The following is a 23,799-nucleotide window of genomic DNA, read 5'->3' as shown; positions in this document are numbered from 1 at the left end:
TATTTGTCCATTGACAAAAGAAGTCCTGAATCATACGTCACAGCCATGCTAGCTACTAGCCTGAATGTCCAGATCATTTTGTAAACCTCAGCTTATATAATAAATAATGGCTTTAGCTACAGATTTACTTTATTAATACAAAGCTACTACCATGTTTGTCCAAAGACAAACTAAATCCACAAATAACACCTCTGAATCTGCACCCTGATCTGCAAAAACACAGCCACGCTAACTAGTATACAGCATTTCCACGTTCTTTCCTAAAACTCAACTGACAACAGTTTATTTGTCCAAAGACAAAAAAGTCCTCAACAAGTGCATTAAAGCCATTCACATTAGCATGGACACAGTCATGCTAGCTACAACCCAGTGTTTTCAGGTTATTTCCTGATGCAAACTTTTCTGGATTTTAGACTCGTTTTTGTCTAAAAGGATCATTGCTTTTAAATCATGACAACCCATTTCATGTTTAGTTCCCATTTCGTTAGGTTAGGAAATGCTTAAATGCGGGGTTTTCCACCACTGCGTAAAGTCTCATGTCTGATGCTACAAACACGTCTATATCGCTAATTATCGCTTTAGCACAAGTTGAATTTTGAGGAAGTTTTACAAAACTCGCGGGGAACGCAAAATATTTCTACACACGTAGACTTCAGAGAAGTGGGAGTGGGTTCGAGTTCGGTCAATGTGTCGCCCAAATCAGCAGATGTCATGGTTGCTATTAGTTGGCAGCAGCTTCATGTTAGCAGGAGTGAGTCGTGCTACAATGGCTACAACTTCAATGCTACGTCGTTTCAATCAATATTAGATTTACAATCGAGATTGTGACACTCTTAATAATTACTGTTTAAAGCAACTAGCAATAAGAGAAACTGGTAACTGCTTATTTGCCCAAATAAGTACCCGACTAGCACCATGTGAACAATTCCTAATTAATAACCAGCCATGCTAGCTACTCCTGTGTGTCCACGTTCTTTCCTAAAAGTCAAACGACCAGATGTTGCCTTTAAGTTTACAGTATCATATATAAACAAATATAAAGCCAGTGCCAATGTGAAAAATAGCTCATTATTCTTAGCTCATTTATTCAAAGACAAAGAAGTAGCGCCTCTAAAGCCAGAGGAATTAGCACGGATACAGTCGTGCTGTTTCTGAAAGTCAACTAACCATGCAGCTGCTGGCTTTATCTACATATTTACTGTCCACAAAGTCAGGTGTTGAATTCATCAACACTTTAGGTTGTTCATTAATTGCAAAGTGAACTCCACCAAACCCTGGAAGAGCATTATTAGGCTGTTAAAATGACTCTTCTCTGCACTACCTGTCCTGTGAACTCTTTAGTGCGTGTGAAAATGAATAATTGCCAAGTTTCTCGAAATAGAAAATACTGTATGTGTAGTCTGCAGGTACAATGTGTATAACACATGAAGAACCTCTCACCATGGCTCTAATTGCATCAGTCTCATTTAGAGTCTACATTCATATTCACAAAGGTTGCATATATGCTAATTAAAAGGAGTTTCATCACAGTTACTATTAGCTTATTACAACTCATTCTGCACCCAGAAAAAACCCCTCACTTTTTAAGTTCTTTCTCTCCAATGTTCAGGGATCAGATGAGAGCAAACATGTCTAGACAGTGCTTTGCTTAAGGTGCAGGTGATTAGGCAACACAAGGGACCGAGGCTATTCAATTCCCTCGGTTCAAGTCGACTCTAAATGAGGTCTGTTGTGGTTTCCTGCTACAAGGCTGCCCACAGCTCTGTCTCTGCTCCTGCCATCGCAACACGTCAATCCAGCAGCACACCTTACACATGTCACTCAGCGTTAACGCCGGCGATGGGTTACAGCTTTTCATTTCTCTTTGTGTATGTGTGAGCGAGTGCGTGTGTGCGTCAGCTGCATGAGCATTCAGCCCAACAAAGCTGCGCTTTATTTCCTGCTGCTGCTGCTGCTGCTGCTGCTGCTGCTAACAACGCCTGCACTGTCGTTGTAATGTTTGTGACATCAAGTGGACAAAGTTAAAACTGCAGGTCCGCTCTTCTGCTTTTTATTTTTATTTTTTACAGTCATACATGAAAACACCTTTCATGAGAGTTCAGATGACTTTTAAGAGAAAATCTACTTATTTTAATCTTTGGTTTAAATATTTGGATTTGCTTCTATTATTATTTCATAGTTATACGAATAGAATATTCTAACATTCCCTCATACACTCCTGGTTCTGTAAAAATGTTAAAAACGTGGCATAAAATCAAACGTTCCCTATCTATTACCCACAAAAGCATGTATTTTCCAGAACATGGACAAAGTAAGATTTCTAATGCGATGGACGGATGTCATTTTCCTCTTTGGTTTATTTTTAAAATGTTTTGCTTCATTTTATATGTATTTTAATGTCGTGTATTCTCTTGTTTCACATTTATGGAGCGCGTCTTTGAGCACTTGGTAAAAGTGATATAAGAATAGAATATTCTAATAATAATAATAAACTAAATAAGAAACTGCAGGTCTGTAACGGTCTGTGACCATCCATGAAGACATCATTCATAACTAGTTCATTCATAACAAAAACGAAACAACACTAGAATCACCCAGAATCCTCAGCTCTGTGAGAATACAATAATAAATCTGTTAAAAAAAAGTTCAAATGTGGCATAAAGTCTTACATTTCCTATCCAATACCTACAAAACCAATGTTTTTTTTTGTTTTTTTTCACAAGTGTAAAAATAGATGTTATTTACTTCTTTGGTATTAAATTTGCTTCTTTTGTCATTTATTGAGCTGTGGCTCAGTAAAGGATGAGCAAATAGCATAAGTGTGTGTTTGAGTGTGTGTTTGAATCTGTTTAATCTGTAATCTGAAGAATGTGAATTGAGTGTGATTTTTTACACACTATTGTCGTCAAATTAAAAAATATAAATAAGAATAGTTCAGACTCTTGTCAGCAGGTGTGTTTATATAATTGTTAGTGCACTTTAGTTGATGGCAATTAATTAACACCTCTGGAATGCATGCAGTTTCAATCACTGCAGGTATTTTACAAAAAAACCCTCTCTTTTCATTGGCTGGAAGACATGTGTCACATCACATCACGTCACCAGAAATAAAAATACACAAGTTTGCACCCAAATCCATATGCTATGCAGGAAACAATGCTTTAAAAAGAAATCTGTGAATACAATGTGAGATGTGAGATCACACCAGCAGACTCCACATAAAACACAAACTTCATCTCCTCTGAACTTTCAATTCACGACAAGGAGCGGGAAGGAGCTGGGAACTATTAAATCCTGCTTAATTTCACATGCTCAAAAACGGAAGCCGTGTTTCCACCGAGGTGAGCGCTTCAGTTCGGGACAGAAAGGTACATATTTCTGGCGTTTCATTAAGAAAAGTACCATACTAAGCCTCAGCCGTTCCATTTATGTTCCCCTGTTCTCATACAACGTTTGACGCCTTGAAAAACACAGCTGCTGGACGTCCTCCACTGTTGTCTGCTGTGTTATGTTCCATGTCATTGTTGTGCATTGTTGTCGCACCTGTACGACAATTCACACTACGCATCTCGCAGACGTGGCCATCGGGCACAGTCCCTATCGTCTAAAAGAGGTGAAGGTACTGTTGTCAGTCCAAACACAAGCCTGTCCCAGTAACTGTACTGTTCCAAACTGAACCAAACTGTACCAAACTGAACTAAACTGTTCCAAACTGAACCAAACTGAACCAAACTGTTCCAAACTGAACTAAACTGTTCCAAACTGTTCCAAACTGAACTAAAACTGTTCCAAACTGTTCCAAACTGAACTAAACTGTTCCAAACTGAACCAAACTGTTCCAAACTGTTCCAAACTGAACTAAACTGTTCCAAACTGAACCAAACTGAACCAAACTGTACCAAACTGAACTAAACTGTTCCAAAATGAACCAAACTGTTCCAAACTGTTCCAAACTGAACTAAACTGTTCCAAACTGAACCAAACTGAACCAAACTGTTCCAAACTGAACTAAACTGTTCCAAACTGAACCAAACTGAACCAAACTGAACTAAACTGTTCCAAACTGTACTAAACTGTTCCAAACTGAACTAAACTGTTCCAAACTGAACCAAACTGAACCAAACTGTTCCAAACTGAACCAAACTGTTCCAAACTAAACCAAACTGAACTAAACTGTTCCAAACTGTACCACCAACTGAACTAAACTGTTCCAAACTGATCCAAACTGAACCAAACTGACCCAAACTATTCCAAACTGAACCAAACTGAACCAAACTGACCCAAACTATTCCAAACTGAAAACTGTTCCAAACTGAACCAAAAACTGAACCAAACTGTTCCAAACTGAACCAAACTGAAAACTAAACTGTTCCAAACTGAACCAAACTGTTCCAAACTTAAACCAAACTGTTCCAAACTGAACTAAACTGTTCCAAACTGAACCAAACTGTTCCAAACTGTTCCAAACTGAACTAAACTGTTCCAAACTGAACCAAACTGAACCAAACTGAACTAAACTGTTCCAAACTGAACCAAACTGAACCAAACTGAACCAAACTGTACCAAACTGAACTAAACTGTTCCAAACTGAACCAAACTGTTCCAAACTGAACTAAACTGTTCCAAACTGAACCAAACTGGACCAAACTGTTCCAAACTGAACTAAACTGTTCCAAACTGAACCAAACTGAACCAAACTGAACTAAACTGTTCCAAACTGTACTAAACTGTTCCAAATTGAACTAAACTGTTCCAAACTGAACCAAACTGAACCAAACTGTTCCAAACTGAACCAAACTGTTCCAAACTGTCCAAACTCCAAACTGTACCAAACTGTTCCAAACTGTTCCAAACTGAACCAAACTGACCCAAACTATTCCAAACTGAACCAAACTGTTCCAAACTGAACCAAACTGAACCAAACTGTTCCAAACTGAACCAAACTGTTCCAAACTGAACCAAATTGAACCAAACTGTTCCAAACTGAACCAAACTGTTCCAAACTGAACCAAATTGAACTAAACTGTTCCAAACTATACCAAACTGAACCAAACTGTTCCAGACTGTGCCAAACTGTACCAAACGGAACTAAACTGTACCAAACTGAACCAAACTGTTCCAAACTGAACTAAACTGTTCCAAACTATACCAAACTGAACCAAACTGTTCCAGACTGTGCCAAACTGTACCAAACGGAACTAAACTGTACCAAACTGAACCAAACTGTTCCAAACTGAACTAAACTGTTCCAAACTGAACTGAACTAAACTGTTCCAAACTGTACCAAACTGCACCAAACTGAACTAAACTGTTCCAAACTGAACCAAACTGTTCCAAACTGTACCAAACTGTACCAAACTGTTCCAAACTGAACCAAACTGTACCAAACTGAACCAAACTGTACCAAACTGTTCCAAACTGAACCAAACTGTTCCAAACTGTTCCAAACTGAACCAAACTGAATTCCAAACTGAACCAAACTGTTCCAAACTGTTCCAAACTGAACCAAACTGAACCAAACTGTTCCAAACTGAACCAAACTGTTTCAAACTGAACCAAATTGAACTAAACTGTTCCAAACTGAACCAAACTGTTCCAGACTGTGCCAAACTGTACCAAACGGAACTAAACTGTACCAAACTGAACCAAACTGTTCCAAACTGAACTAAACTGTTCCAAACTGTTCCAAACTGTTCCAAACTGTACCAAACTGCACCAAACTGAACTAAACTGTTCCAAACTGAACCAAACTTAACTAAACTGTTCCAAACTGTACCAAACTGTACCAAACTGTTCCAAACCAAACTGAACCAAACTGTTCCAAACTGAACCAAACTGTTCCAAACTGTTCCAAACTGAACCAAACTGTACCAAACTGTTCCAAACTGAACCAAACTGAACTACGGACAACTGATGACGATATGCCAAGGCAGAGATATGGTAGTATCATCTATAGGGCACATTCTATCCATTGCAGTTCTAAAGTGGTTTTTAACTCACCATAACCACACTATTTACTATTAGAACCAACTGAGGCCAGAGTAGTCGATTCAGAGTGTAGCAGGAAGTCATGCCTAAAAACGATAAGGCACAGACGTCAGACGGCAACAACCACGTAAAGAAACAACGTCCTCGACAACGTGCTGAGAGTGAAAGAGCTGAGAGAACAGCCACTTCACAGCCAGCAGAGGTAACAGGTAACTTAAGAGCGAAGTAAACCGCTTTAACACAGTTCCCTTTTTACCCCACAAACATCTGCACTGTCGTTAACCTTAAACTGAGTCTACTTCAAGTCGTACTTGTTAAATGTCCATTGTATTTGGCACAAGTTGGCAGTTCTTTCATGGCTCTGTTTTAACACAGGGAAATAGTTGGGTTACTCTACTGTCCTAAATACCAGTCATTTCAATCTATTTGAAAGTGGTTAAAGTTTAGATCTGAGGTCTCAAACTTGCAGCCATTTAAAGCTCCATATCAGAACAAACAATTCTTGCAATATCTATCATTTGAAGCTGATTTCCAACCCCAACTAAACAATTGCTTTTTCCGCAATAAATATTGACTTTTCCCATTTGTACTGACCAAAGTAGACGCTCAGGCGCCTGGTTTAGATATTCTTTCATTTCTGGGGCTGGTAACACACACACACACACACACACACACACACACACAAGGACAAACAATAGTGAAGAAAATGTATTATATCTAGTAAACAGCTCCACACACACACACACTGACACATTTAGAGACACAATGACATACACACAGCATACAATAGAGCAGATATTCCAGTAAACAACAGAAGGTTGATGTGAGCTCAAACACTAAAACTTGATTTCTTTGGCCGGTAATGAAACCCAGTTTGTCCGTGACCACATTTCACAGCAAACCAAATCCACTCATCTGCCATTTTCATCACGGCCACCGCGCTCATCCCTGTCGTCCTCCGTCACCTAAACACACTTTACCACCAGGGTTTTTATGGAAATGTGTAACTCATGTGGTCTAATGTGGTTATTTGTGGTAAGTACTAAGCATGACTGGGCGTTCCAATGTGTGGAATGAGAAAATGCACATATTCTAGTATTTATCACGCTTCTTTGTTGTTCTTCTTCCGCTCGAAGTCTGTACCGAGACTTTGAGAAAACTGCCGCAAATCATACGTCAAACTGTGCGATTCAATAAGAAGTGGAACGCTATGGCTTTTCATTTGGAGTCAACATAGTGAGGAACATCATGAAAAACTGCAGAAAGAAGAAATTCCCATGGGAAATTAATAATTTATATACAATAAATTCAAAATGTCTCCCTGTCACTATTTATTCCATGGTAGTTTCAACTCTTTTTTCTCACTTTAAACCTTAAAAAAAAAAAAAAAAAAAAACTGTTCAAAATACAACCTTGAAGTGCCACAGACCATCTGAGGTAATTACAGTCAGGTCCAGCAGAGGCCGCTGTGAGCGCAGCTGGACCTTAGATCCACTTTGAATGCCATTTTGGCTAATCAGAAAAACAAAGTGAATTCTATGTTGTTTTGCTGTGAAAATGGAGAATAGAAGCTAAAGCGTCCAAACAGGACAACAGAGCATCTGAAATGTGACAGGCCAACGTATTTCAGGTCCTTCACCACATATTATGGCAAAGTAGAGAACTCACATGTTAGCTTAGCAGTTAGCTCCACCCGAGTGAAGCGCGAGAACATTACTTGACTAATGCTGCGTTGCGTTTGTAGTCGGAAGTCGGACTTTTTGTTTTTGCCATCATACAAACACGACTAGTTTTACCTTAAATAGCACTTTTTGTATTTATTTCACAGTAAATCTGTCGTATTCATAGTACTGTTTAATTTTTAACCACAGACAGCAAAATACCACGTAGAGCATTTGTTATGGAAGTGGTATCGCTACCTATTGCTAGCCAAAGATACTACTGTGTTTCCAGCGTGTGGGTGACTTTACACCCAGTGTTGCCAAGTCCTCACTAAGGAAATTGAGCAATGGGCTTGATCCAATAAAAAGTCGCTAAATGACATCATCACCTAATTTTCCCAAGTTGCTGTGTGTATGTAATTATAAAAGACGCTGTAGGAGAGAGGAAAAGACAAAGCTAATCAAAAAAACAGTCTAAATACATTTAGAACCACCAATTAACTTTATTCTTTCGAGTTTTTAATGTATTTTAGACAAAGACATTTTACATTTACAGATCGAGTGATTCATACACTTTCACGTCAGAGTCTCCAAAAGTCTCCAATCACATCAGGAAAAGTCACTAGATATAGTTGCTTTATTGCAAAAGAGTTGCTAGAGGTTGCTAAAGTCGCTAAGTTGGCAACACTGGTCACTCCCACTTCCAAGATTCAAGAAGTTTATTGTAATATATACAAAAAAAACAACAACCATGAAATGAAATTCTTCACCTTTGCAAAGCAGATCAACATTAAATGATTAAATTAAGAAAATAAACATACAACAGTTTGAGGCTGTAGGTTTGGTTTCAGGTTAACTTTTAACATTATTTAGAAGTCTAATGTCTTTATGTTTGTGAGTTGTGTGTGATTTCCCACTCCTGTAGCGCCTCCCTGAGGGAAGCAGTGTGAACTGGGTGTGTATTGTCTAATTATATTGTTCTCATTTCCATAAAGTGTAATAATGAGTAGTGTCGTCATGTATCTGTGTGTGTGTGTCAGAAATAAAGCTTGTGTCATTACAAGTAGAACCTCAGGACTGCCACAGAACGAGCGTCCAATCACAGACAAAGATTCCAGTGCGGTTGAATAAATAAGAAGTGAAAGTTATCTTGGGAAAAGGAAGCAGAAGCACATTTTTTGACAATTCTAGAGCCATAAAATCCAGGCGTCCCGATTATCACGACGGTTATAAGAGGGTTAAACTCTTCACGCTTTTGTTTTTTAATCACCACCTCTTCATTCACACAAAACACTAACACCACTAATTCCAACAGAAAACAAAAGGGAGACGGAGCCCGAAACAAAAGCAGTAGCTTTTGTGATTAATGAAAAGAGAAATCAGGGGAGAAAACACGGTGATGAATGGAGTTCACTTGAGAAAGTTAGTCTCACAGTAATGGGCCCTGCTCCCATTTACTCCCGCTTCAGCCGCGGCATCAATAATGGAACTCCATTTACGCTGCACGGGGATTTCTCTTTCCATCACAGCTCAAAATCACAAAAGGTGAGAGAGGAGCTCGAGCGCTCAGAGGTCAGAGGTCAAGCACGACTCACACGATAAGTGAATGTGATCTGAATGGAGTGTGAGAGTAGGACAGTCATCAGTGTCATTCCCTTCTTTTAGCAAATTCTAAATCCTTGAAGTGAACAAACAAAAGCAGGAGCAGTGGAGCAGTGGAGCAGCACTCTGCCTCCTCCCTGAAAGGTTGACACACGCTCACATGATTCCTTATTTATCCCAGTTTTCATTACAAAGCCAATCATCTCTGCTCTGCTTCCCTGAGTTTCATCATTATCGAGTGATTGTTCCCCACGCGGGAACTCATCAACGAGGCTGAACAACAAATCTACTCCACTTCTTTTATTGGGTGAAAATCGTGGCTGAGACGAACTGTGCTCTGTGTGGTGATGTCAGACGTGGAGTCATTCGAATGGGAAAAGCACCGTCTACTGGCTGCAGGCGGGAACTGCAACACCAGTGTGGCTCACACTGACACTCTGACTGTGTCAGTCATGCACAATTCAAAGCACACAAGCTATAAATTTGATTTTCTTATTACAAAAATGGAAAGAATAGTAAGAAATTGACCCTTAGTGGGGAAATAATGGTGGTGTTAAAGAATAAACATAGTATAAAAGGTCCTTTTTTGCAACATTAAAAGGCATAGAGGAACACATTAATGTTAGAAGAGAAGATCACTGAGCGTGACATCACACCATTTCTCTCTGTGTTCTTAAAATGAAACCTCTGCTTTTGCTATATTTCTTAGAGAGGAACCAAACGCAGGATGTTTTTTCTTAAACTAAAAGACAACAAAAAAAAAACATCCCAGAATCAAACAACAAACCCATACAGAACCCAGTTTACCACAATATACCAAAACTGAACAGATAACCCCACATACACAGAGATTAAATAGACTCAGGAGGCTGGATTAAGCGCTCGCAGCGCAGGTGAAACTCATCAGGGCGGGACTGACAATCTCAGACACCAGCCAGAAACTACAAAATGAAAACTAAATCAAGGTTCATTTGAGTCCTGCAGGAAATGACAGAGACACATAATAATCGTCACATAAACGGGGCTAATATTGTGTATTTGTCGTCCTTTGTCGTTGTTTTTTTCTGGGTTCACTGTCACAAAACATAAATCATGCTAAACAACTAAGACTTCATCCCCTGTCATTATTCTGCTCATTGTTTATTTTCTGTTCTTAATGTCTTAATGTTTGTTGAGAGTCTGTTGTATTGAGATACAAGATCTCTTCTTCCTGGGAGTCCAGATCAAGATAGCAGCACAAACGATTTCAGATATGAAACTCACAACAGTATCAAAGCTAAAAGGAAGCAGTTAAAGGAGATACCAAACCAACAAGAGCCCTAATCCCAAGCCTTCAACATGTTTCTTTCATGACGCTCCATAAAACAAACGCCTTTGAAGGTGTTTAAAGAAGACAGCGTCTGCAGTGAAGAGATGTTTTTTGCAGCTCGTTCCATGTCCACAGTTGCATAGAAGGAGAAAGCAGTTTTACCAAATTCTGAGTTCCTTCAGTAGCAACATTTAGGAAAAGTCGAGGCTATAAGAGGTCGATAGGAGTCACTCAATACAATCTGACAAACGTTAGATAATTACAATTATTTTGTCGGATGTCGACGGGAAAACTTGGGGAACGAGTTCCAGACGGACAGCGACTCCAAACCTGCAACCACTTCCGGTCCATTGAGCTGTCACTCCAAAACTCAGTAGTCAATCAGCAGGCAGCTTCCTAAGGCCCGCCCACAAACAAAAAACCACGGCACAAAAAACAAGTGTCTTTTCAAACAATAAAATACAATATTTTTGAACGATTAAATCGATATTTATTCTGCTTGAAAATATTGACACAAATCTAATTCCATACATTTTACTCCTCTGATTAAATATAAACCACTGTACCGTCTCAGGGGTGTCCCCCCTCATGTTAGTTCACGCCGTGCGTAATGTGACCTCAACTGTTCCGGACCAGTCACATATTAGCATAATAACATGAAAACAACAAGGACTTCAAATGTTTCCCTTGTTTTATGTTGAATAAAGAAACTTTTCACAAAACACATGAAACACCTGAAATTTCTTGAGAAAAACGAGTGAAATTTGAACAATATTATGTCTAAATTTTGCTTTTACACGTGTGCATTACAAAGGCACAACGCAGTTTAGTCGCAGGTATCTGGAGCTGAAAAATATAACATTACCTCATTTACACAAAGTCATCCTGCGGGCCAGAATGGACCTTCTGGTGGGCCGGTTCTGTCCCACGGGCCGTATGTTTGACACCCCTGCTCTGGAGGAGACCACCACACTCTAACTTTTACTTTTGTTTTATGGATTACTTTGATTCTTTGTATTGATTGTGTGTGAAATGGTGGCACAGTGGCCAGTATTGTTGCCTGACAGCAAGAAGGTCACCAGTTCGGATCCCGTTTGGTCTTTCCATCCAAAAACACTCTTAATGAACCGTAGGTGAGAATGTGAGAGTGAATGGGAATGGGCGTGACCCGAACCCCTCATGTGGTAGAAAATTAGTGAATGAATGAGTGAAAAACATGCAGGTTAGACTTATACAAAATGTGTGTGATGGACTGGATGTGACCCCGCCTTTCGCCCTCTGTCAGCTGGGATTGGCTCCACCTCCCCCCCGTGACCCTCATGTGGATGATAAAGTGGTGGAAAATGAGTGAATGAATGACATGAATCCACAGTAACAGTCTCTTCATGTTTGTTTTCCTTACCCCTCGTGTGTGTGGTGTTGTGTGGAGTCAGTTTGGATAACCCGTGTGCTCCGCAGATTCACTGGCGCCCACTCATGTTTTGAGACAACTGTGTATTTTTCTCTGGTGGAGGCTAATGCAGCGTGATTGGCTGACGCACTGTGTGTGTGTGTGTGTGTGTGATCTCAGCGGAGCATCTGTGGATGATGGGGGTCAGTGACACTGGGCAGGAGCTTTCACAGCAAACAAGTGGGTGGAACACGATCGTCTGTAAAAAAAAAAACACGACCCGAAACTGTCTGACGTTACGTCAACACAGAAGAGCCGGGTTCAAAAAACCTCCGATTTTCCGATTCATGTCGTTTGAAATATCGGAGACATTAATTGAAAGGGCAAACCATCCATGTCAAGAGGGTCCAAGATCTCATACTGAGTCGTAAAATCTCTCATTGCCACTTCCTGTATCCTCTGCACAAATCCCACGAGACTATGGTGGTCACACGAGACTTAATCGCGATAGAATAAAATCTCTCGATGCCATTTCTTGTATCATCCGCTAAAATCTCGCGAGACTTAATCTTAAAATAAGTCACCCGCAAAACAACATATCGTCACTGTTGTCTTCTTCTGATGAGCAACAAGGCACCTCACAGCACCCTCTGCTGGACAACTTTATTACATCAAAGTGTCTGACGTGTTTCTAGTCTGGATATTTTTGAACTTTAACAGGTTTTTCCTCCGTGCAATGTTTGAATTATCACCTACAACTGAAAAACAAAAAACAAAACCACTGTGGATTGTAAATTATATCTGTCTATACCACCTTGTATATATATATATAACATATACTAGCACCTTCACCTTACTCATTTATTTATTTACTTGGATATACTGTGATTGACACTGCAGAGTGGATGCTAAGGTACAAGTGATGTACTTTTCAATGTTAAGGGGGATTAATATGACTCATTTGAGGGCAATTTTTAAGGTAAACATGCATATTTTTTATAGTGCAGGTTGTACTTTCTGTACAAACACTAAAATGAGGGTTATGACTAAAGTTTGATGTTTGCTGTTACTGCTGCTGCTGTTACTGCTGCTGCTGTTACTGCTGCTGCTGATGTTACTACTGCTGCTGCTGCTTACTGCTGCTGCTGACTGCTTACTACTGCTGCTGCTTACTGCTGCTACTACTGCTGCTGCTGCTTGTTACTGCCGCTGTTACTGCACTGCTGCTGCTGCTACTACTGCTGCTGACTACTGCTGCTGATGTTACTACTGCTGCTGTTACTACTGCTGTTGCTGTTACTACTGCTGCTGCTGTTACTACTGCTGCTGCTGTTACTACTGCTGCTGCTGCTGTTACTACTGCTGCTGCTGCTGCTGCTGCTACTGCTGCTGTTACTACTGCTGCTGATACCTGCTGTTGCCACTGCTGCTGCTACTGCTGCTGCTGTTACTACTTCTGCTGCTGTTACTACTGCTGCTGTTACTACTGCTGCTGCTTTTACTGCTGCTGCTGCTGCTGTTACTACTGCTGCTGCTGTTACTACTGCTGCTGATGTTACTGCTGCTGTTACTACTGCTGTTGCTGTTACTACTGCTGCTGCTTACTACTCTGCTGCTGTTACTACTGCTGCTGTTACTGCTGCTGCTGTTACTACTGCTGCTGCTGTTACTGCACTGCTGCTGCTGTTACTACTTGCTGCTGTTACTGCTGCTGTTACTACTGCTGTTACTGCTGCTGCTGCTGTTACTACTGCTGCTGCTGTTACTGCTGCTGTTACTACTGCTGCTGCTGTTACTGCTGCTGCTGCTGCTGCTGCCGTTTACTACTGCTGCTGCTGTTACTACTGCTGCTGCTGTTACTACTTCTGCTGCTGTTACTACTGCTGCTGCTGTTACTACTGCCGCTGCTGTTACTACTTGCTGCTGTTACTACTGCTGTTGCTGTTACTACTGCTGCTGCTGTTACACTGCTGCTGTTGCTGCTGCTGTTTGCTGCTACTGCTGCTGCTGTTACTGCTGCTGCTGCTGCTGCTGTTACTACTGCTGCTGATGTTACTACTGCTGCTGTTACTACTGCTGCTGATGTTACTACTTCTGCTGCTGTTACTACTGCTGCTGCTGCTGCTGCTGCTAATGTGCTTCTCTTTTCCTTCAGGAATAAGGACGGCCAGGAGACTCTTGGCAGAGCTTCCATTACCTGCATTAGTGGCTGTAAACTTCCAGTGGGGCATGAATTACAGACTGTGAGACGACAGCAGAGACGCAGAGAGACACACTTTAAGACAAGGCTGTCAAACTCAATCACACTGAACTAACTTCAGTGGACCATGTTTGATTGTTGATATCAGCATGTTTTCCTTCACTGAAATAGAAAAGGATCAGATCTGAAATAAAGACCATGGACACAGTGAGACTCGTTTACCTTCCACACATGAAGGTCTGGCTCTGGTGGTGCCGGCGACCTGCCCCGGGAAACAGGAACACTTGACAGTTTGAGAGCGCTCCTCAATCTTATTCTTATTACAGCAGCGATGGACGGCCACCACTTCACACGTCCCCTGCTTCACCTGGTACGACACTGAGATGGAGAAACACAGAGAGAGAGAGAGAGAGGAAGCATTTTTCACGTTTGAATTTTCAAACAAACAAAAGAAAGAAAGAAAGACTTCTTCAGCTGGATCCTTCACTTTTCCATCCTCCTCCTCAAATAAAAACCCTTCAGTGATGTGTTGTTGGTGTTCTCAGCTCACACATACATGACTCTGAGTGAGCAGGAGAAATACATGTTGACAGAAAATAGAATTTATTTGGTTATTTCAGACAAAATTAGATACAGGTGTGTTTTTATGACATGCAGCTACATGTGTGTGTTTGTGTATCTGCACTTGTTTTGCTTTCGCAGTGAAAGTCATATTCAATATGACGAGAATTAGCCTCACAAAAATTATTACATTTAAAAAAAAATCTCTTAGTTAGGCTGCTATAGACCCAGACCGATGGGGGGATTCCTGTGGTGCACTCACTCTGTCACACTGAGGGTATGAATATGACTGCATTATGTCATTAACCTTCTCTCTCTCTGTGTGTCCTCATCTTGCAGGCTGCAGGATCCAGATCCAGTTATTAATATTATCATTCATATCGTATCATCACCATTATTATTATTATGCTATAATTAGTTAAGTTCTTATCAACGATCTCTGCTGCTGCTTATATAAATGAAAGTTGGTGTGAATGCAGTGTGTTGATTGTGTGTATGTTATTAAACGGTTCATGTAAAAGAACCATGTTTAAATCCCTATTTAAAGTCTATTCTATTCTCTATTCAAGCACCTTAAACACACACTGAATATTTTTTTTTCCCACCTAAAGAAAAACAAATCCCCCACAAATGTTTAGGTCAAAAAAAACCCACAACACGTTGCTTGTGGCGTGTGAATGGATTGCAGTGGTGTTATCCTCTGCTCTCAAAGCTTGTCGTTCACTCTCTGGCTCCGTGCTGGTGACATTACTGCGTCTGAGCCTCTGAGCGGCGCAGGAAAAACCTGGGTTTATACTGTACCACAAAGCCCTCATTCCATTTATGTCCGTGACTTTAACTGCACAGCAAAACTTTTTCATGCTCGGCTGGCAGACACACGCACACGCACACACACACACACACACACAGAGGCCACGGCCCCTCTCATCCTTTCTGATTTAAAGTTTGTTTGTTCTCTCCTCTAGAGAGAGACCCATCAATGATCCCTGGCTCTCTGAGGGCGTCGCTCCACTATCATCCCTCCACTTTCATTTCCCTCACTTCTCTGTCTCGGGCTCTCCTGAGGCACACACACACACACACACACACACACACACACACACACACACATATAAAGCCTATATCCACTGATGGAAATCTTGAACAAAACCGAGCAGAGATCTCAGAGGGATTTAAAGAAAAATATCTGTGAGGCAAAAATTTTAAAACGAGACAGATACAGCTGTTTTTTTTTGGTTTTTTTTCAGATTTTAGGCGCGTCGTCACCCAGAAGAATGTGAAAACCTTGAGATTTGAACGGTGCCATGTTGACTTGTAGCATCACGGGGAACCAGATACCAGCTGTCAACCACACTGCTGGTTGATGAAAGTGGAGTGCAAAAAACCCAGAAAATATTCACATTTAAGAAAAATCCTGAAAAACTAAATCAAAATAATTTAGTCATAGATTAAAAAAATCGTATAATGGTTGCAGCCTTAGATTGAAGTAAATGGTGTGTTTGTATCGTGCTTTTCTCGTCTTGATGACCACATCACATCTTACTCATGGGGTTAAATGTCTTAGGTCGAAGCTGGGAATCAAACCCTTGTCCTTCCAAATGAAAGACGACTCCCACTACCACTCATCCACCATCTCCACCCAAACTCACTAAACGCTTCTTACGTCTGCTCTGGAGAGGAGAAATTTGATTTATTGACCGTGTATGTCTGACTCCGCCTCCATAGATGGCACTGTTTAGTGTGTATTGAATCAGTTTCCTGTTGACCTTAACGTCACAGACAGACAAACAGTGAACGACAACATGTGCATGAGCTGTACATATATGTGCATACATGCAGGAATAATCGGACTATCAATCACATTATCCAGGTTTATGTTAGTCCGACTAAGGCTTGTTTAGTTTTAGTCAGACTAATGTGTTTACATGACATTAAGAAAACCGCCTCCTTCTTCTACTTCCAGGTCAAAGACTGGGGGAAAGAAATACTGGTGCATGTGTATTACTCAGACTAACACGTTTATGTGACACTCAGAAAACCAAACTATTGTCTTAGTCTGACTAAAACCGGACTTTTGACATGCATGATACAGTTCTAGCTCTATTCGGCTCTACTCCACTATCAGTCACGTTTCTTTTCCATGATGTCATAGCTCCTCCTCAACGTGGGCGGGGTCGTCATAGTATTGGCTGCGTGAAACTGCCTTTTAGGATTTTTAAGTCTTTTTAACTGATCTACAGTTCGGCTTTGTTCGGGTTTGATTCTGGCGTGGGACGCCGCGCTCGCGACTCTTCCAGTGACGATACTCTAGTATCGGCTCAGCTCACGTGGAACCCACAGTACTAACCTGTGACACCGCACAGAGGCAGAATGACGACGTCGACAACGGGATTAAAGCTTACGTACTGCAGCTTTAAGTCCAATTCAAACGACGTGGAGTCTTTTATTATTTATCCCAGTGTGTGTGTGTGTGTGTGGACGGATTAAAAACTGGTCAACTGACGGTGTCCCACTGCAGCAACAGGCAGCTTGTTAGTGAGAGGGAGAGAGAGAGAGGAGGAGGAGAGAGGAGGAGGAGGAGGAGGAGGAGGAGGAGAAGTGTCAGAGGCAGCAGAGAGAACAAAGAGCTGCTCTCCTCCCTGTGGCATAATGAGGTCAGAGAGTTCACAGGTCTCTACTCTTAAGTTCTACATCAGAGCAGCACTGAGGCTGTTTGTGTTTGAAAAAGCGTCTTCTGAGGCGTGTATGTGTGTGTGCGTGTGTGTGCGTGTGCGTGTGTGTGTGTGTGTGTGTCTGTGTGTGTTGCTGTAACCTTCACATAAATCATATCTTATGTAAAAACGTCTTCCAGCGGCAAAAAAACAAAACAAACTGTTATTTGAAGGGTTGAAAGGTCGTCGATCGAGCTCCTATTGGACGACATCACCTGTCAATCATCTATCGTCCAATCACAAAAAAGAGCTGAAACTAAAGATTGAAACTCCTCAATTCCCATCGACTTCCATTCAGACTGTGGAGGCGCCCCCTGGTGGTTATTCAACACATGTTTACTTCCTGGTTTGATTCAACCCCGTGTGCACTTTTAAAATATTTTACAACCTGCCTGTAAAAAAAAAAACACTCTCATTAACTGGATTAAAATCTTAATCTTAGATTAATATGACGTGACGTGCCTGCATTTGGTTTTCAGTGTGGAAGGAATTTATTCCATTGAGGTTTAAATTGTCAATAAACTGCTTATAAAAAGGTGCAAAATATCTATATTTCTAGTGCTGCTGAAAAATAGCAGTATATTTCTATTTGTCTTGTGTTTTAAAATAGAACAAAAATCATAAATGTTCCTTTACTTCACTTACATGTGGTATATATATATATATGAGGATTTTATTTGATCAATAAAGGAACCTAATGATTTTCTGTAGCGTCATGTTACTGACAAATGTTCACTCACAGAAAAAAAACAACACAACGTCAGGTCAATATTCACACACGCTGTGAACAAGCCTGACTCTAGATTTAATCATTTATGTATAATGTTGTGCATTTAGAACAAACAACATGGAAATGTTTGGAAGGAAGAAGAAGACGGAGAAAAACAAGAATGTTATACGATGATGGACAGATGTGTTTAAAATAAAGATCAGAGACATTTTACCATGAATTCAAAAATCTCACTGTATTGACTGAACAGAATAAACACATATAAGAAATATATGTACATGTGTCTTCACGTGTTTGTTTTTTTTACACTGTTTTGATTGAAAAAGTGTAATAAAAACTTTTTTAGAAGATTTAGAAGTTTATAAACTTTTTACACAAACTATGAGAGGTTAAAAGTGCCCATAATATGTATATATATATATATATATATATATATATATATATATATATATATATATATATATGTATATCTGCTCATGTTGTTAATTTAACTATTTTATGATAAATTCAGAACTGGATTTATCTGTAAAATATCTTAATATGAAACCTGCCATTCAGAAATGATATAAAGAATATTAAAGTATATATTTATTCATATGGTACTTTCTGTCTGATGCTATAACAAAGCAGTCACTATTAAAGTTTACTCATAAGCTTTTCTGTTAAAACAATGAGACAGGAAGAGGAGCATTTTTTGACCTGCAGAGCCACCATGTGGCGGCAGACGGTACGACAGCAGAGAGCACAAAAAACCACAGAGTCATTAAAAACTATCTCCCAGCCTCAGACCACAGTCTGTCTGCACTGCTGACGTCCGAGTCTCACATTTGAAATAATTCAAGTAAATCGTCTGATTAAAAAGCAGATTCAGTGCAGAGTCGTCGTGTTTCACAGCTTTAAAGGCCGACGCTGCACCCGCGCTGACCTTCACCACACACACACGCACACACACACGCACACACACACGCACACACCACGGCGCTGCGCGCCGCACACGCACACACACACGCACACGCACACACGAGCCGTACAATGAGCAGTGAGAGCAAAGACAGGAAATGAATTATAAATTATTATTATTTATCATAATTAAGTTCAAGGTAAAGTTGAAACAGGAGGTTAAAAAGAAAAACTAAAGTAAGCTGTAAGATCATGTGACTCAGCAGAAATAAACAACCTAATAGTTAGTATTTATTTATTTATTTATTTCATATGTTTAAGTAGAATTCCTTCAAAATAAAATAACGTTTTAATATTATCTCTTCTTTCAGTAGTCATTCCTTCAAAATAAAATAAAGTTGTTACGTTATCTCTTCTTTTAACATTTCCAATCTTTTAAAATATTAATTTAACGACCCTTTTATTTATTTTTTATATCAGCTCCAATAAGAACCAACTCCAGTCTGGAATAGAGTTAAATTGAACTCATTTTGTGTTAATTTAAACACTAAAATAGTTTATTTTAAAACAAACTACTGTGATGTGTTACTATGTTACATTTCACACTATTTCATAATGGATTTAGTCCTTAATCTGAACTGGTGTCATAATTTCTGCCAATCCAGACTAAAAGAAGCAGCAGTTTTCAGCAGCAGCGTTCACAGACTTCTCCTCTACAGTCTTTATGTCATTTACTGCGTCTGCTGAGGTTTCATTATTCAAACAGTGAAGTGATTTGTGTTTAAAACCCAAACAAGGTCCTGTCTAGATTAGGTTCCGTCAAAGTGAGGGACACTGTTGTCCCTCCTCGTCCTCGTCCTCGTCCATGTTGTGGACGTGTGTTGGAGCGCCGCACTGACAGTGTAATTAACCTCTCTCAGCGAAGGGAGGGGAGGAGTTCAGAGCGAGACCCGGCGTACCTGTCTGTCCCCGGTGGTTACGGCCGCCGGCAGACACCAGGTCAACGCAGAGCGTCACCACGGCAACGAGTAAGGCCACCTGCAAAGGCCACGCTGACCTCCCCCACAGTTTCATCCTGAGGGAGGGAAAAAAAAAGAGAGGACGGAGATTAGGAGCGAAAAGCAGCAGCCTTCAACAATTACATCACAGCGAACAATAAATGATGTTTTTAGAACAAACGCTAACAAGCCACTTTAGAAGTAAATGAATAAATAAACAAATAAATAAATGAATGAATAACAAGAATAAAATGAAACATTTAACTTTTACAATAGCACAATAAAATAAACAATTCTAAATGAATTAAAACAATAAAAAGAGAAGGAAAGAAGTGTGAACTTATGTCAACTCTGTACATTATGTCTTTAAACTCAAAATTTAAACAATAATTTGGATTTTTTCATTTTTTTTAAAAAGTTTAAATTATAAGTTCTGACAGAACTTTACTTCAAGAGTTTATTTGTGTCAAAATTTTAATTGCAGATTAATTTATTAATTCATCAATTAATTAATGAACTTTGGCGATAAAAGTCATCCATTTGCAATTCCCCAGACTTCACAGTTTATAATTGAGTTCATTTTGTCCAAAAGTGAAATATATTCTGTAATTATTCATAACTGTCAGGAGAGACTGAAAACAAAACCTTAATGTCGCTAAAATGATTATTATTATTCATGATTCATTTCCTGTTGATTGAAGCAATGAACTGTTATTTGAAATGAGCTAATATTCAGGAAAACTAGCTGATTAATCTGTAATCAATACCAGATAATGACGAGGAAAGTAACTGTGATCGTGAATTATTCATACAAGGTATTTAAAAACCTTTGTACGTCCTTTAGAGGCGAACTCTGTCACATCACAGCTGGTGAGAAAGTCAAGGCAATGAACAACAACAATAATAATAATAATAATAATAATAATAATAAACACCTGGAGATATAGAAATATAGCAAAATATTAGATAATAAGATATTTAAAAAATAGAATATGACATAAACTGTAAAGGATTTCCCATTTTTTTAGCTGAGTAGGTAAAAAAATTTAATTTATGGATTATGTGAAAGAGTTATTAATAAAATCCTAAAAAATACACCCTAGTTAAATTTTTATTATATTTATTTAGTGTTTTTTATTTAAGTGTTTTTTTTATAAATGGAATGACATAAAGAAAATAACATTGATGATGCAAAATGAATGTATACATTTCAAATACAGGCAGAAATAAATCATAAATGAATTATAATGAATCATAAATCAATCTAACTTGATATTAAGAGGTGGGCTGCATGAACCGATGGGGGGCACAAAGTTTGAGACTGCTCTACACCATGTGTGTGTGTGTGCGTGTGTGTAATAATGAGACCAAATAAAAATAAAATGTCACTGCTCCAACTGGACAATAAATCAATAAATCAAGTTTTTATTCAGTTTTTATTGTTGTATTATTTTCATATTTTGCACAGGACGTGTCTCACCTGCCGTCGTCTCTGCTGTCTTTTCTGACGCGTCTTCCACTGACCAGCTGCTCTATGGACGGAGCGGAGAACAGGTCATGGCGACTCCTCTCTCCTCCTCTTCCTCCTCCTCTTCCTCTCCTCAAACAGAAGAAGCCCCTGGAGGGAGAGAGAGATGGAGAGGAAGTACAGAGACGTTCAGTCAGAGAGGTCAGTCTGTCCTGAGGCTCCTCAGTGGACACACACACACACACACACACACACACACACACAGGTTTAGATGTGAAGGCCCTGGGTGGAGTGGCGGATCCATTGTTACGGCAAAAGTTTCACACTTCCCACGGGCTGAAGCGTAGTCCACACTCATCATCACCGCTGCCTCACTCTTTCACTTTTTCATTCACTCACACATTCCATCACTCGCATGTTAAAGATCCAATTTTAGTCAGACTAAGACAACAATTCGGTTTTCTTAATGTCATAAATGTAAACACGGTAGTCCATCCAGCTGGTCTTTGTTGGACTAACATAAACCTGGATACTCAGTGTGTTCACATGCACAGTTTAATCCAGCTAAGGCCTTAGTCTGACTAAAGTCTATCGTCTGAAACCGTCTTAGTCAGACTAACATAAACCTGGACACTCAGTTTACATGCACAGTTTAATCCAGTTAAGGCCTTAGTCTGACTAAAGTCTTTCATCTAAAACCGTCTTAGTCGGACTAACACAAACCTGGATACTCAGCTTACATGCACAGTTTAATCCAGTTAAGGCCGTATAGTCCGACTTGCAGTGCAGTTGGACAACTTGCAGAGTCCGAGTATTCATGCAAAAGCGACTGACTGGCCGCGTACGTCTGCCTCTGCCTCCGTAGGTGGCGCTGTATCTCTCTATGAGCTAGAGCGTATTGAATCAGTTTCCTGTTGACCTTTACGTCACAGCAAAACAAATGTGCATGAGCTGAACACAAAGTCTAACTCCAGTCCGACTGAGTGCATATGTGCAGTAATCGGACTATGAATCACATTATCCAGGTTTATGTTTATTGTCTGACTAAAATCAGACGTTTATGTTAACACAATGAATGCTATTCATAGTCCGATTACTCCTGCATGTACACACTTAGTCGGACTTGAGTTGGACTTGGCGTTCAAGTACGTGGAAGTAAAAATAAACATAAATTGTTGTTGACGAGTCTTAGTCGGACTACGGCCTGTTTGTCATGAACGTGTTAACTTTTAACATAAACTGATCTGAAATTGGACTCTGGAATGTCAGGGAATACAGTAGAATAAGACCTGACTGAGGGAGCGTTTGTGTGTATCCAACAACAGAGCGGGGGGGGGCGGGGCCACAAGTGTTTATCCAGTCAAATTGTTAGAATTCAAACGCTTTTTTTGGTGAGTTTTCCAGTCAAAACTCTGACCTCTTTACGCTCGTCTCTATCTATCTATCTATCTATCTTGATGTAAAATGACTCACTTCCTGTGTGCAGTGCGGGAATGTCGCACAAGTTCTAAACACTGCAACACTGGGATCCCAGAGAGAGTCGTGTGGAGCTGAGAGCTCTTAATCGTCATCATGGTGTGAAGCCATTTGACAACAGTTTGTATGAATGAGATGTTTTAAATTTAAAAGTTACATACTGCAGCTTTAACACACTGTGGACACACAGGAAAAGCAAAGTGAACGTGAGACATGAGACAAAACCTGTGAAACATGGCACAGAAACATTCACCTGCAGCAAATCAGGTGATTAAACGAGCTTTAATTCCCTAAACCCGTAATCCTTAACCTAATCCTAACACCAAAACCCTTAAAAAAAGCCCTTTAAAGTAGTGAGGACTGGACATATATGTCCTCACAAAGACAAAAAAGGATTTGTAAAGTGTGTATTAGGGACAGGGAGAACTGTTGTACAGGTCACCTTTCCATGCCCATGACCCCGACTGGCCACTAGAGGAAGTGACATCACCCCCCAAAAACAGGAAGAGGTCTTTCCAAAAGGTTTGTCTAAAAATGTGTCCTCACAGTCGACGGCAGACACACACACACACACACCACATTTGCTTAGTGTCAAAGAACAGCAGGAGACACTTCCACCTAATTACAGCAGATGCACACACACACACACACACACACACACACCGTCCTGCTGTCTCTTTACAAAGGGACAAACTAAATGAAAGACAACAGATTCACATTAATAACAAATGTAATGTTTTAAAAACCCTTCATTATTCATCAGGACTCATTGAGATGCAACTTCCTGAGAAGATGTCAGCTCCAG

At 40.0% G+C, this 23,799-nt stretch overlaps 1 protein-coding gene across 1 annotated transcript in view; it reads right to left on the bottom strand.

Annotated features, from left to right (window-relative positions):
• tafa4b (TAFA chemokine like family member 4b) overlaps positions 1-21,664 on the bottom strand; it is a 30,678-nt gene extending 9,014 nt beyond the window's left edge. The window contains exons 1-3 of the mRNA XM_044023199.1: positions 21,531-21,664; positions 20,012-20,127; positions 14,373-14,528 (exon numbers count right to left, since the gene is read on the bottom strand). Coding sequence (XP_043879134.1) covers positions 14,373-14,528; positions 20,012-20,126 — 271 coding nt within the window. The 5' untranslated portion in view covers position 20,127; positions 21,531-21,664. The remainder of the gene's footprint in view (positions 1-14,372; positions 14,529-20,011; positions 20,128-21,530) is intronic.
• Between the last annotated feature and the right edge of the window lie 2,135 nt (positions 21,665-23,799).

This window comes from Solea senegalensis, linkage group LG4 (assembly GCF_019176455.1).
Source record: "Solea senegalensis isolate Sse05_10M linkage group LG4, IFAPA_SoseM_1, whole genome shotgun sequence".
Taxonomy (NCBI): Eukaryota; Metazoa; Chordata; class Actinopteri; order Pleuronectiformes; family Soleidae; genus Solea; species Solea senegalensis.
The sequence above is the reverse complement of the archived record's forward strand: the minus strand, read 5'-3'. Positions and strand labels throughout refer to the sequence as shown.